General features: G+C 39.1%; 1 protein-coding gene across 6 annotated transcripts in view; it reads left to right on the forward strand.

Annotated features, from left to right (window-relative positions):
* The first annotated feature begins 3,819 nt into the window (after positions 1-3,819).
* The window catches only part of ZNF326 (zinc finger protein 326), a 36,960-nt gene continuing 26,402 nt past the window's right edge, over positions 3,820-14,377 (forward strand). Inside the window, exons 1-4 of one of the 6 annotated variants that reach the window (XM_027114289.1) lie at positions 3,820-4,228; positions 6,157-6,201; positions 13,560-13,595; positions 13,691-13,802. In XM_027114289.1, coding sequence (XP_026970090.1) covers positions 4,213-4,228; positions 6,157-6,201; positions 13,560-13,595; positions 13,691-13,802 — 209 coding nt within the window. In that variant the 5' untranslated portion in view covers positions 3,820-4,212. Of the gene's footprint in view, positions 4,229-6,156; positions 6,202-13,559; positions 13,650-13,688; positions 13,803-14,377 lie in introns of those variants that run through there. The other 5 variants (XM_027114291.1, XM_027114294.1, XM_027114290.1 and 2 more) reach the window with 5 other exon arrangements.

Raw genomic sequence — 14,377 nt, forward strand, 5'->3', positions numbered from 1 at the left:
GGGCCTCTCACTGCTGTGGCCTCTCCCGTTGCGGAGCACAGGCTCCGGACGCGCAGGCTCAGCGGCCATGGCTCACGGGCCCAGCTGCTCCGCGGCACGTGGGATCTTCCCGGACTGGGGCACGAACCCGTGTCCCCTGCATCTGCAGGCGGACTCTCAACCACTGCGCCACTAGGGAAGCCCCCAATGCTTTTTCATGTCACTGAACTTTTGCTTAGGTTTTTCTCTCTGTTTGGAACACTCCCTAGTTAACCCTTCTCATCCTCAAAACACAGTTCAGAATTTATTTCCTTTAAAAAAACGCTCCCACATCCCACCCCCACCCCCTAGACCAGTACTTCTCAAATATTAATGAGCATATGATTCACATTCAGTCAGTCTGGGTTGGAGTCGGAGAGTCTGCATTTCTCACAAGTTTCCAAGAGATGTTGCTGCTGGCAGTCGAACTAGACTTGGAATAGCAAGGCCCTGGGCCCTGGGCTCTATTAAAAGCCCCTCCTCTGAGTTCCCTGGACCAACCTCTGCTCCAGCACTATCTTCCTTGCATCAGATACTGTTTGGCTTTATGTCTCTCCACGTTAAAAGTCTTTTGAGATTAGACCTAAGTCTTCTTTGTATCCTAAGTGCCAAGCACATAAGTTTAACAATTAAAACTGAGCTCTCCCTGAGGTTTTTAACTTTTTTTCTTGTTATCAAGGCAAAGGAATGATTTTGTAATCTGAGGTCTTCAGGTCTTGGCATAAGTGAAAGGAAATACACATTGGGTCACTATTTATATTTGTGTATCATGTGCACACACGCATATGTACGTGCTCACACACACACACACACACACACACACACATATACACACAGACACCCCTACCTTACTCCCCTGAAAGAGAAAACTGCCAGACAAGGAACTCCTAACTCCAGAAGAAACCTGACCTCAGCACAAACGCCTGGAGAGCCAGAATACATGTGTCTCTTCCCTCCTTCCTTCCTCCTTCCCAAATAGGAAGTGTTCTTGAAGAGGCAGATGGCAGTGCCTGAGACACCCCATAATACTTGAGAGACTATCACATCATCCCCTAATTCACTTACAGAACAAATATTGGATAAGCACCAACTATGTGCCAAACATCCTTTTCTTCACTGTTGTCTCTTTCCTTCCTCCCAGGGTCTGTACTTTGCTAGGCTCAGATTTTTACCCTGAGGGGCCAATGTTTTGTACAAAGTCATATCATTTCATCCTCCACATATTTCGCAAGAGGTAGAAGGTTGGTAAACACCAGACTGGCAGAGTCCCTTGGAAAATAAAAGAGAACAGGGTGTGTAAGACAAATTAAAAAGAAAGTTACTCATCCAAGACACATAATGAGTAATTGCTGGTTCCATATTTTTTAAAAAAATTTTTTGAGGTATAGTTGATGACAATATTATATAAACTGGTTTCATATTCAGGATAAATATTATACAGTCATGCTTGGGTCTATTGGTGTATGGATTCAACCTTGTAGACCCAGCATCATCATCAGGGTCCTCAGGTTAAAAAGGGGGCATGGGAAGGGGTTTGCTAACCTATCATTTGCATAATTGCACATAATGTGGTAAAAGAAACTGCATACCAAAAGAAGTGATCAAGAAGGCTTTAGAGATTCCTCACTTTGTTCTATGTTTTAGGCCTTTCTCAGATTAGAAAAACTCCATTAGTTTCATATGCATTTCCTCCCCCCAAAATGGAGGTAAAATTTAAAATGCAAAGTGCTTTCAAAACGTAATAATTGCTCTATGGTGCGCGAGCCGCGGGAAGTGGCTCGCTGGCCGGGACAGGTCGGGGTGCAGTGTGCCCTGCTCTCAGATCATCTTCATCGCCTGCCCCAGTGGAGCACCTCCTGCATTAATGTTCACAGCCACCTCTGAGGTCTCTGCTGTTTCCTCCTGACTTCACCAAACAACCATGTCATCGGAATCGAGCAAAAATCGAAAGCCCAAAGTGATCCGAAGTGATGGAGCTCCAGCTGAAGGGAAGCATAATCGTTCTGACACTGAACAGGAAGGTAAATACTACAGCGAGGAGGCTGAGGTGGACCTGTGGGACCCTGCAGAGACTATGAGCTGTACAAGTACACGTGCCAGGAGTTGCAGAGGCTCATGGCCGAGATCCAGGACCTGAGGAGCAGGGGAGACAAGGATGCGGCAGTTGAGATCAAAGATCGGAGGATCCAGAGCTGTGTGCATTTCATGACTCTAAAAAAGCTTAACCGGGGCCTTCCCTGGTGGCGCAGTGGTTGAGAGTCCGCCTGCCGATGCAGGGGACACGGGTTCGTGCCCCAGTCCGGGAAGATCCCACATGCCGCGGAATGCGGCTGGGCCCGTGAGCCATGGCCGCTGAGCCTGCCTCTGGAGCCTGTGCTCCGCAACGGGAGAGGTCACAACAGAGAGGCCCGCGTACCGGAAAAAAAAAAAAAGCATTGGGGTGTTTTGGGAACTGCAAGTAGCTTAAAATTGCCAATCAAAACGGAAAGAGTAGGGGAGAGAGGAGGAGGGAGAAATGTAGGAAGATGGCAGGTCAGGCAGTGGCTAGATCCTGCTGGATGTGCTCTATGTTAAGGAGCTTTGCCTTCTCCTAATCCATGATAGAGATGCATGATATGTTCAGATTTGCCTTTAGATCACCGTGGCCCTGAGGAGCCTGAGAAGGTCAAGGTGGAAAGGCAGAGAAATTACTTAGGAAGCTATGGCAATAGTTTGGGAGAGAGATAATAAGAGTCTAACTCAGGTAGTGCAGTGAGCTGGAGAGCAGGGGGCAAATTTAAGACATTTTAGGAGGTAGTAAGCAGATGAGAGACTTCAGTACGATTGAGGATGGGAGAAGGGGAGTAGCCTGGATGAGTTGCTGGCTTCTGGCTGGGATTAGTAGTGGGTGGTTGCTCATGACGCCACTAACACAGATGAAAGAATAAAGGAGGATCAACAGGTTTGAGGAAGGAAATCATGAGTTCAGTTTTCAACATGTTCTACTCCGGTGAATAGAAAACATGTATAGGAGGAAAAAAAAAAAAAAAGAAGAAAACAATAAAAGGGTGGAGAACTGGGTGAATCAATCAGGGTGGAGAAGGAAAGTGATGAGGAAGAAACAGTGCCCTGCCCAGATTTGGGGCTACAGTAATGCAACATAGTATACCTGTGAGTTTTTCCTTAAGTCCTGTTTCTAGGGGCTGCTTTCTCGGAACTTCGTTCCCACAATTGCTTGGACCCCAAAGAAGGGCAAAGGGCTTGATTCATGATTTCCTATCCTGTGATCAACTCATTGTTAACACCATTTGCGCTATTAAAAAAATGTTTTCTAACCTGGAGTTCAAGCTGCTCCAGGGTTAGAATGACCTAACAGTTGTCTTTTTCCACATTGCCTTGTGGGTGAATGACTTTGCCCACTGTCCGCAACTCTATTTCCAAAGTGACAATAATACAATGTTAATAAGTATGTGTATTTGCCCGTTGTTGTTCTTCCAGTTCTGGATGACTACTGCCACAAATCTTCCCTGTCTGTTAACTTTTACTTTTATTTTGCACCTTGAAACTCAGAACTTGATCATGGCCTGTCTTGGATCATACTCATAATTGTTTCCTATTTAGCAATCTGTTCTCCTCTGCTCACAGAGTTCTAAAAACGTCATGGACTTCTGCGTCTCCACGTCAGAAACTCCATAAGGATTTTAACATTTTCCGATCAGTCATCACCAGCCAATAAAAAGCAAAATGTCGGCACGTGGTATAATACATTAGTTCGGGCTGGAGGAAGGTATTCCAACCAGATCCTTTCGCTCTTGCCAGAATCAAACATGGCGGGCCGCAGCCAGACCTTCCAGAACACCCAGCTCTCTTTCCCACGACCCCGGCCAGTCTGTGGGGCTCCTTTTTTTTCCACCTTCCTTACCCCTCGTCCGCTCCTAAAGGGTCAGCACCTGGGAGCGTGACAGCAGACCTGCTTCCCGCCCCCACTCCAGGGCCCGCCCACCAGCCTGCGCCAGCCAATCGCAGGCCGCGCTGCGACGGCCGGCAGCGCCGGCCGGCCCCGCCTCCCAGCCTCGCTGTGGCCTGCGGCTCCCGGGCCGGTAGCGCCGCTCTTGGTCGCGTTTACTGGCTGTGTGTAACCGCGGGTCACGGGCGCTCTCCTTCCGCCACAGCTCAGCCCAGCGCCGCCGAGGCCGTCGGCCCCGAGCCTCCGCCATGGACTTCGAGGACGGTAAGCGCGGCCTCTGGCTGGTCGCCGCGGCGGCGGGAGGCGGGGTGGCCTGCCCCGGGGGTCTGTTTACCGTCTCAAGATGGCCGTGTGGGCTTTGTTCTGCGGGCCCGGAGGCCGCCCGCCCGCCGCGGGCCCGGTGCCCGGAGTCGGCCTCTGTGGGGACCCGGGCGCCCGATCCCCCGGCCCGGCGCCCGCTGTGGCCCGCGACCCTGGAGTTCCGCGCCGGCCTCGGTGTGGTAAGGACGCGCCTAAAGCGCCGCGGCCTCCGGACTCGGCCCCAGACTGGTCCCCGCCCCGCTGCGTGGAAATTGCCCGGACGCTTCCAACTTCCCGGTCTCGGGCTAAGCGGCAAGCGGGCCTCCCTTGCCGCGGCTCGCACTCGCGACGTGGGCAGCGACCCAGATCGTCCTTTTAGTCAATGCCCAAACCCAGGTTACTTCTCGCCAGATAGGATTTTCAGAGGCTTGTTCACGGTCGTGTGCCTGGTTGTCTTAGTTTAAGATGAGTTTAAAGGGCATCTGTAAGTGATAAGTATAAGTAGATCTCTATCCAGAATGGAAAGTAAGGTATTTCTGGTTAGCAAACTGGGATATTTATCCACCAACAAACATTGCCTGGGCCTTAATCCCTAATTTGAAATATGTCTGTGAACCAAAGCATTTTTCTCTGGACGGTGTATGGATGGGACTTAAGTTAGTCAGAATTCTGGCACAGCATCACATGCCCTTCAAATTCAGACCTGTGCACAACCGCCTGTGTTGGACTTGCTGTTTAAATAAACCGTATTTTAGCAGTACCTTTCAGTCGTCTCTCAGGCCAGTTCTTTAAAGCATTTTCATAGGCTCACGAAGTAAAATTAATTTGGTTTTCAACTTGTCTTCAAATCTTGGCCAACTTTATGGGAACGGGTGTCAAGGTAAAATGAGTAGGTAATGACAGCTTTAGGGAGACATGAGAAGGGGTGTGAATAAACTGAATTTAGTCCTGAGTAACCAGGCATTTCTAAATAAAATCAGTTCACTACCTAGTTCTAAGCCTCTAACCCAACCCCCAGAATTATCTTTGAATGTGCTGTGAGTCCGACTAAATGATCTTTTGATCTTTGATTTGATTTCATGCCACAAAGAGTTAAAGATATCAAATCTAAGTATATGAAAGGGGATTGGAATAACCTTTTTGTGGATAGTTTTAAGTTACTTTGAAACAGGAAGTTTAGATATTAACAGTAGCACACTCTGGTGTTTTTTTTGTTCTAGTTGGACTTTGACTAATCCTGTGTAGTGTAGTTGGATTCTGTTGTATCCAAATGACCACTCTGTTGAATTCTTTTCTTTCAGTATTTATTAGTAAAATTAACTAAAGGATTTAACAATTGCCGAATTCATTTTGACAGAGAAATTATCAATATGATTTTTTGGTGATGATGCCACATCCTGGGTAGATATAGCACCGCACATATATACATATATGTATATACATTTCTCAGATAAGATCTTGAAATCTTTAGAGAGCAAATTAAGTGCTAAAAGAAATATTAACTTGGAAAAAATTATATATTACATAGAATCAATTCTCAGATGTCCCTGCTTTTTGCATTATTTGATACATATTTGCCTTCCTTTTTGTTACTCCATATAAATCAGTACTGGATCCCCTTTTTTGGATGTTATTATATATTAGGTTTTATAAACTAATTTTTACATTACCATGATTTATTTGGATGATAAACTTGCCATTTGGGGAGATAGTGAAAAGAAAGGGATATGTATTTTCCCATATGAAATATTTATAATTATTTACACCCTATTTTGCAGATAATTGCATTGATGGCATTTTAAAAATTGTGTTTGTTTTTAGTAGATGGGTATATAATTTCAGATTTTTGCTAATATTGAACTAATTCCTTTCTGTTAAATGTGTCTTCATAGATTACACTCACTCTGCTTGCAGAAATACTTATCAGAGCTTTAATGGTGAGTATCCTCTTTCATTTGCTCTGAAATAAGTTAAGGGAATGCATTTCAGTTTTTCTCTTCATCCATATAAAGTACCAGCGTAAAAAGGGAACTGTGCCTTGTTTCAGGCATTGTTTGGTCTCTTCATGTATCAGCGTTAATGTTGTTATAATATATATATTATTTGAGTTAGATAATTTGGGATCAGAAAAACTTAGGGCTATTTAGATTAATTTGACTCTGTTTTATTTGAATTATGAATCCTTTAATTTATTCCAAAAGGCCCTGACTGCACTGAGTGAGGACTTAACAAGCAGCTAGCTGAGTTATTTTTGTTGAATTAGAGGTTTTGGTATTGAGTAAAGTAGATTAAGTGGATTATTGGCTTTGTTTTATACTGCTTCTTTTGTAACATTTTGACCTTGTTTTTGAGGTCATTTGCTTTAATGTGTCCAAATGTGTTAGTATATAAAGAACTGTCTAGAGGAGCACATAAAGAAGCCTGATTGTTTATTGACATAAGAGTTGTGACTACAGAGCTAGGTAAAATCATAAGAGGTATGCAGCATACAATTGGGGTGGGGTTTGATAGTTATTAGAGTTAAGGCTTTACCAGTCAGGATAATAACACAAAAAGAACATGGAACAATTCAAAGAGGTTAAAAAGCATTATATGAATGACACCAGGGAGTGGAATTAAATATCCTAATTGCCAGAGAAATGTAAAATTCAACTGTTGTACAGGATGTAATATATTCACTAAATAAAACTGAAGTAAATGTACTACTACGTAAAGAAGACCATGTCATTTTATGGGAATAATTAACATTCAGTTAATTTCTATTTATCGTCTCTAAGAATTTAGAGAAACTTTGAATTTGATGTTGACTAAAAAGGTTAAACATACAGGAAGTAGTCATTGTATAGTGAGTGCTGAAAAATATATTTTCGAGCAGCAGATTGATATAATAAAATTACCAGAAGAAGTTTAATTTGCATCCACATGTAGGTTAGATTGAAAACTGGAAAATTATCAAGAAGGCTGTTTCGTAAATTCAGGTGTAAGGATTTTAGACCTTGAACTTGGGAGGTGATGATAGTAATTTAAAAAATATTAAGCTATTTCTTGAGAAAATTAGCAGAACTTTCAGGCTGCCTAGTAGTGAGTAGAAAATTGAGAAGGATGAATAAAAATGAATCCAGGATTTTAAACTGGAGTCAGTAGGACTAGTACTTTCAGCAAAGAGGTTTGGAATAATAGAAGGCCATGATCTCCAGTAGGATGTAAGAGAGAGTTGAATTTAATGCCTAAATATAGGGCTTTGAGATGCAGAATCATAGAGGGCCAGAAGTTTATTTTCTTAATGTACAGTGTTGCAAAAAGAGTTTCAGAAATTTCTGTTACTACTGTTATGACTTTCTTTTTAAAACATGCACTTTATTTTTAATTGAAGTGTAATTAACATATAACATTATATTTCAGGTGTACATCATCATGATCCCATATTTGTATACATTGTGAAATGATCACAATAAGTCTAGTTACCATCTATCACCATACATAGTTTTCCTGTAATGAGAACTTTTAAGATTTACTTTCTTAGCAACTGTCAAATATGCAATACACTATTACTAACTATAGTCACTGTGCTATACATTTCATCCCCATGACTTGTTTATTTTATAACTGGAAGTTTGTACCTTCTGACTCCCTTCACCCATTTCACCCACTCCTATACCTACCCCCCTTCCCTGGCAACCACCAATCTGTTATATCCACGAGCTTGGCTTTTTTGTTTGTTTTATTTTGATTTGGTTTTTTTAGATTCTACATATAAGTGAAATCATACAATATTTATCTTTCTTTGTCTGATTTATTTCACTTAGCATATGCCCTCAAGGTCTATCCATGTTGCAAATGGCAAGATTCCATTCTTTTTCATGGCTAAGTAATATTTCATGTATATACATACATATATATCACATCACATTATCTTATCCATTAATCTATAGATGGGCACTTGGGTTATTCCATATCTTAGCTATTGTAAATAATGCTGCAGTGAAAATGGGGGTGCATATATCTTTTCAAATTAGTTTTTTACTAATGTTATGACTTATTTTTCTCTTAATTTTAGTTCCAACAGTGGTTCTCATTTAAGGGTGATTGTTAGACTTCCCTGTGGTGCTGTTTCAAAGTGTATCTGTTTAGGTCATACTCTAGTCCCCTTGAATCTTAATTTTTAGGGTAAATGGTCCCAACTATGTAAGTTTTAAAGAACTACTTTGAATGATTTTGGAATGCACCTTTAGGTAAACACCACTGCTTGACACCACTTTGAGGTCTGAGTTATCTACATTTTATAAATGAGGAACTTAATTTCAGGGATGTAATTTGACTTCAACAGATATTTATTGCGTGCTATGTATCAGATATTGTTCTTGGAGCTATCAATATAGCAGTGAACAAAATGGACAAATATTCCTGCCTTTGTGAAGTGTACAGTCTAGTGGGGTGAAATAGATAGTAAACAAGAAGTAATATATATTGTACTATTGCGATTGCTAGGAGAATAATAACACAGGGCAGGGTGTGTGTGTGTGTGTGCACGCGTGCGCGCGCATGTGTTACAATTTTAAAGAGATAAGCTAGGGAAAGCCTCACTAAAAGGGTAACTTTTGAGCATAGATTTGAGGGAGGTGAGGATGCAAGCCATGAAGCTATCTAGGGGAAGAATGCTGTAGACTTTAGGAAATAAAAGGTGTGTAGTAGTTACCAGTTGAAGCCAACAATGCATTGATTGTTAGTGTTGTATTTTCCAGCGACTGAAATGAAGTAGAAGACACTGGAAAACATGTCAAGCTACAAATTTCTTGGAAGGAAGTTGTATTTCCAGTGTCTTCATATTTCCTTCTTGCTTTAAAATAATTCTTATATAAATAGCAGACAATAAAAGGGAAAGCATTTTGGGTAGAGGGAAAGCAGGAACAAAGGTAAGGCTGAGTACACTGTGCTTCAGAGAGACTTAAGAAGATGAGCTTGACTACAGCAGATGATTTTTGCTGAGTAATCTTAAAACAAGGTTAGAATAGTGAGGTGTAGCCAGAAGGCATTGAAAGTCAAAGACAATTTGCTTATATCTAGGAAGCAATAGAAAGTGAAGACCTGAAAGAGTTGAGGGTGTGAGCAACACAGATACAGAAGAAGAGCATTCCAGGCAGAGGGAATAGCAGGTGCAAAAATGGATATATGCCTGTTGTAGTCTAGGAACAGCAAGGGACCTAGTATAGCTAGAGTGGAGTAAGGGGAGACCATAGATGATGAAATTAAGAGGCAATGGGGTAGATAAAGTTAAGAGGTAATGGGCAGGATTTCTCAGCTTTGGCACTGTTGGCATTTTGGACTAGATAATTTTTCGTTGTTGGGGGAATGTGCTGTGCATTGTGGAATGTTTTAGCAGCATCCTTGGCCTGTGTCATTTGATGCAGGTAGCACCCACTACCCATTTTGGTGACAGCCAAAAATGTTTTCAGACATTACCAAATGTCCTCTGGGGGGCAAAATTGCCCGTGAGTAAGGGCCACTGGTGTAGGGCCTTATAGATTATCTTAAGGCTTTAGCTTTTACTTGGAGTAAGATGGGAAGCCATTGGAAAGTACTGAGCATTGAACAATTTGACTTACATTTTAACAGAATTCTTCTAGCTATCTTCTTCACAATAAACAGAAAGGGAGCAAAAGTGGAAGCAGGAAAACCAGTTGGGAGGCTGTTGCAATAATGTAGGTGAGAGATGATGGTGGCCTGCATCATGATGCTAGTAGTGTGGAGGTGGTAAAAAGTGGTCTCATTCATGACTTAGTGTCATACAACTTGTTAGTTATTTTGATCATAAGTCAGTTGCTTTTTCATACTACTCCACAGCTCTTATCTTTTGATTTAATTATACATGAGTTTTAACATTTGTTGAGCTTATCATTTATATGATAATCAAAGCAATAGAACAGATTTGATTTAAAATATGTCCGTTTAATTTTTGAGTGAGTTACTTTCATTTAATATATTTTTTTATTCAGAAATAGTTGATGGAATACTATATGTTTCAGGTGTATAACATAGTGATTCACAATTTTTAAAGGTTATATTCCATTTATAGGTATTGTAAAATACTGGCTGTATTCCCTGTGTTGTACAGTATATCCTTGTTCTTATTTAATATTAATAGTAAAGGTATGTTATAGTCTTACAACTTTATTTTTAAAGTGATTTTTAAATTCCTTTGGTAACCTGGAAAAATATCGTTTATATATAAATGGTCATCTTATAGAATCTATATCCCTATAATCACACTGATTATATGCAATACGTATAAAGACTTTTCCTCTTTTCCTTTTTAATTAACTGAATAGTAACAGTAGTATGAACAGTAAGCCCAAGTCATTGCTGTATAAGGGTAGCTCTATTAATTTTTGTGTACTCCACAGTGCCTGGCACAAGGTGAGTGTGCAATAAATGTTAGTAATTTATGACTCTGTAGTGAAATAAAAACACACAGAATCAAAAAACTGAAAGATTTAGTATCCAAAGGCAGCCTCTGCTGACTCAAAATAGAAATGAGCAGAAATAACAAAATACAAGTTTTTTTGTTTTGTGTACCTAACTGAACCTAACTCTAAAATTACATTTTAATATGAGGCCTTTAGAGGAAAGCTTTTTATTTTGAAAACTTTATTTTAATGTTGAAATTGTCCCCTATATGAGATATGAGCAAATTATATTGTATAATTACCAACTTTAAAGACAGATAACTATTTTATCAGTCTAGAACTGTGTTATCTGATATGGTAGACACTAACCACGTATGACTATTGAGCGCTTGCAGTGTGGAGAGTCTGTATTGAGGTATGCTGTCTTAGTCTTAGTATGAACTCGACTTGAAGTCTTAGTATGAACAAAAAACAATGTAAAATATCTCAGTACTTTCTGTATATTGATAAACTTTTTGTTATATTAAAATGCATTTGTATGCCTTGCACTTTGAATGGATCTTTTTACGATTTATGATCCTGTAATATCAGGCATTAGTTATTTGAAAAGTACTGGTTTATTGAGTTATTCAGATTTTCCAGATATTGACTGATTTTACTGTACAGTGTAAAAAGTCATATTCAGTAATACTAGTATCAACTTTATCAGAAAAACCTTTAAGTATTGGGAAGCTGTCAAGCTCAAGTTTTATAAAATTCTAATTTTCACGTGAGAGCTTGAATTTCATCTTTGGCAACAAATATTGTTACCTATTTTCTTTGAAGTGAGTTTCACTTCATTTTTGAGAAAGTGTCTGCCAGATGCTCAAGTCTGAAAGCCATAGTTTTTGAATGTCAGTCTTTCCTTTTAGTAAAAATAGTATTCCTTGTAAAAAGTGGCTAATTCAGTGGCTTTTCCTGGAGAGAACTATGGCACTTAATGGAACTTTATGCACTGATATGCAGCAAAATTGCTTTACATATACTTTCCATTTTACTGCGCAGAATATCATAAAGAGAGTGTACTCAAAGGTCATGATTTAATAAAATTAATAACTCTTACTGCTTCATCAAGGACATTCTTTAAGCAATGATGGCATTTTTATTATTTTTTACTGCAAGTGTGCAGTACAACTACTAGTGTGGTCTGGTGTCACTGCCTTGATTTGTGCTATAGCACCAACAGTTTTATCCACCAGTGCTTTTGCATCTTCAGTGCAAAAAAATTTTCAACACTGTGAAAAAAGGCAGATAATATCTTAGTACTATTTATAAAAATAGTTTGACCTTGTGGACCCTCTGAAGGGGTCCTGGCAACTCTCAGTAATCAACAGGCTATTGAAAACTGCTGTCCTAGGGTGCATAAAAGATTTGTGAAAAATCAGACCCTGACCACAAGTCTAGTGTACATTTAAAATGCAGCCACAGGACTTCCCTGGCAGTCCAGTTGTTAAGACTTCACGCTTCCAGGGGACACAGGTTCCATCCCTGGTTGGGGAACTAAGATCTCCATATGCTGTGTGGCGCAGCCAAAAAAAAAAAAAATGAGGCCACAAATAGCAGAATACTGTATAAGGCAGAGTATCATAAATACCATGTAAGAGCTACAGAGTTTTGTAGACATTCAAAAGAAAGATGATAATCAACTGAGACAACATCAGTAAAAATGTTCTTGAAAGGATTAGTATTTGAAATGGACTTTAAAAGATTAGAAAATTTCAACAAGCTGATATTTGGGGTGGTAGAAGAGAGTGTTTCATGTAGAAGCGACAGCACGAAACTAGAGGGGTGGTTATTTATGAGACTTTAGGAAAATCATTCCATCTCTTTGGACTTTTTAGTTCCATAATCTATAAAATGAAATGATTAAATTTGATCATTTAGGTTGCTTTCAGGTTTAAAGTTGCAAGATTTTGTTATTAGGACCTGAAATCATATTTATATGATTATAATTAAAATTTAGCGTTTTTAAAAAATAAAAATTAATGTATTTGCTCCATGTATATTCTTACATTTATTAGTGCATAAAACTTGGAGAGGGTGATAAATGAAGGATCTTAAAGGACTTTATAGGAAACACATTCTGAATGGTTTTTAAATTTTTTCAATTTTATAATCATAGTAAATTCATTTTATTACCTCTTTTGTTGTATTTCTTTTTCATGTCAGAGGTTGGGATGTAAGTGGAATTACAGTGTAATAAAATATACTTAAGTGCCTCGATTGTATCATAATTTTTTTAGTGTCTGTATTGCTAGAATTCACATTCATTCCCTTTATTCAAAGTATTTGAGGATTTAAATATTTATAGGCACAGTACCACAGATTGGCCCTACTCTGATTTTACTTTTTAAAGATACCTATTTCAGTTACTGTATGAACTAATTTCAATTGGGCTAATTTAAAATGTGGCTGCTTCTGAGTTTTTAGACATTTTGAGAGGAGTTAGATGTAGAAGACTATACTTGTAACAAAAATTTTTCCTTTTGATGTTATTAAATACTGACTTTTCTTAAGAATAGGAATTATTAATTATGTACCATGTAGCACCTAACACAGGGCCTTATGGTAGTACCCTAGTCAAATAAACATTGGCTATATTGAAGATAATTTTAATATAGAACTTTTTAGTTGATAATGTTTTTCTTTGAAAAATTAGGTTTCATTAGCAAATCTGATTTTTCAGTAGATTATAATCTGTGTGTTTTTTCCTTCAGTGTCTGTTGTGACTTTAGCTTAAATGTTAATGATGAATTATCATCTCAGATGATTGATATGAGTATCTTGTGTTTTATGCAAAGATTCCTGAAGAGAATGGTATCTTACTGACCTTTTGCTATTGACTCTTTTAGGAATGGATCGTGATTATGGCCCCGGATCTTATGGAGGTCTGACATTCAAGGATATTTATCTAAAAATACTTCTTTTGAGTGCCAGTAAAGGTGAGCGTCATTTAATTTTTTTCTTTTTAAACTCTTTGTAGGGATGGATCGTGACTATGGCCATGGATCCTGTGGGGGTCAAAGATCCATGGACTCCTACCTAAACCAGTCATATGGCATGGACAGTCACAGTGGTGGTGGTGGGGGTAGCAGGTAAATTGCTTCATCACTTGGCCAAATAATTAGATGACTGTAAGATTCTGGATATTCTAATTTCCTATTCCTTAGGCATGTGGCGCTACTTGAACTTTGCTATTTAGAATCACCTTAAATGTTGAAAGGTGTTAATGGTTCTAAAAATTATCTCAGCATCACTGGCAGACATTAGGAAAATCTCAGGAAAACCTTTATCATTTCATTATAATAGAGTAAGATTTTCTGTCTTTAGCAGTGAGCATTTTTTTTTCTTCTTTTACTTTTAACTGCTTATCAATCAGAATGTCCTGAACAAATGATATAAAAATGTTATTGGAAATATTATTTGTGAAGCTTTTTCTTATGAATTTCCAAAAATCTTTACTACGGTGGGGTACTCTATAAAGCAGCAAAGCAGTCTTTGACTAGAATGGGTTTAACTGAACCAGTCTAGCAACATTCAGTTTCTAAGAAACATTTAAAATAGTTATTCTTTTAATTTTAAAGTAAGTTACAAGAGCATATTGTAATAATAAAAGTGTTCTTTAAATCATGTCTAGATTATTTATTGGCAGGTACTGCTTATACCAGAA

Source organism: Aethalodelphis obliquidens, unplaced genomic scaffold (genome assembly GCF_003676395.1).
Source record: "Aethalodelphis obliquidens isolate GAN/ISIS:26980383/991018 unplaced genomic scaffold, ASM367639v1 scaffold13, whole genome shotgun sequence".
Lineage (NCBI taxonomy): Eukaryota > Metazoa > Chordata > Mammalia > Artiodactyla > Delphinidae > Aethalodelphis > Aethalodelphis obliquidens.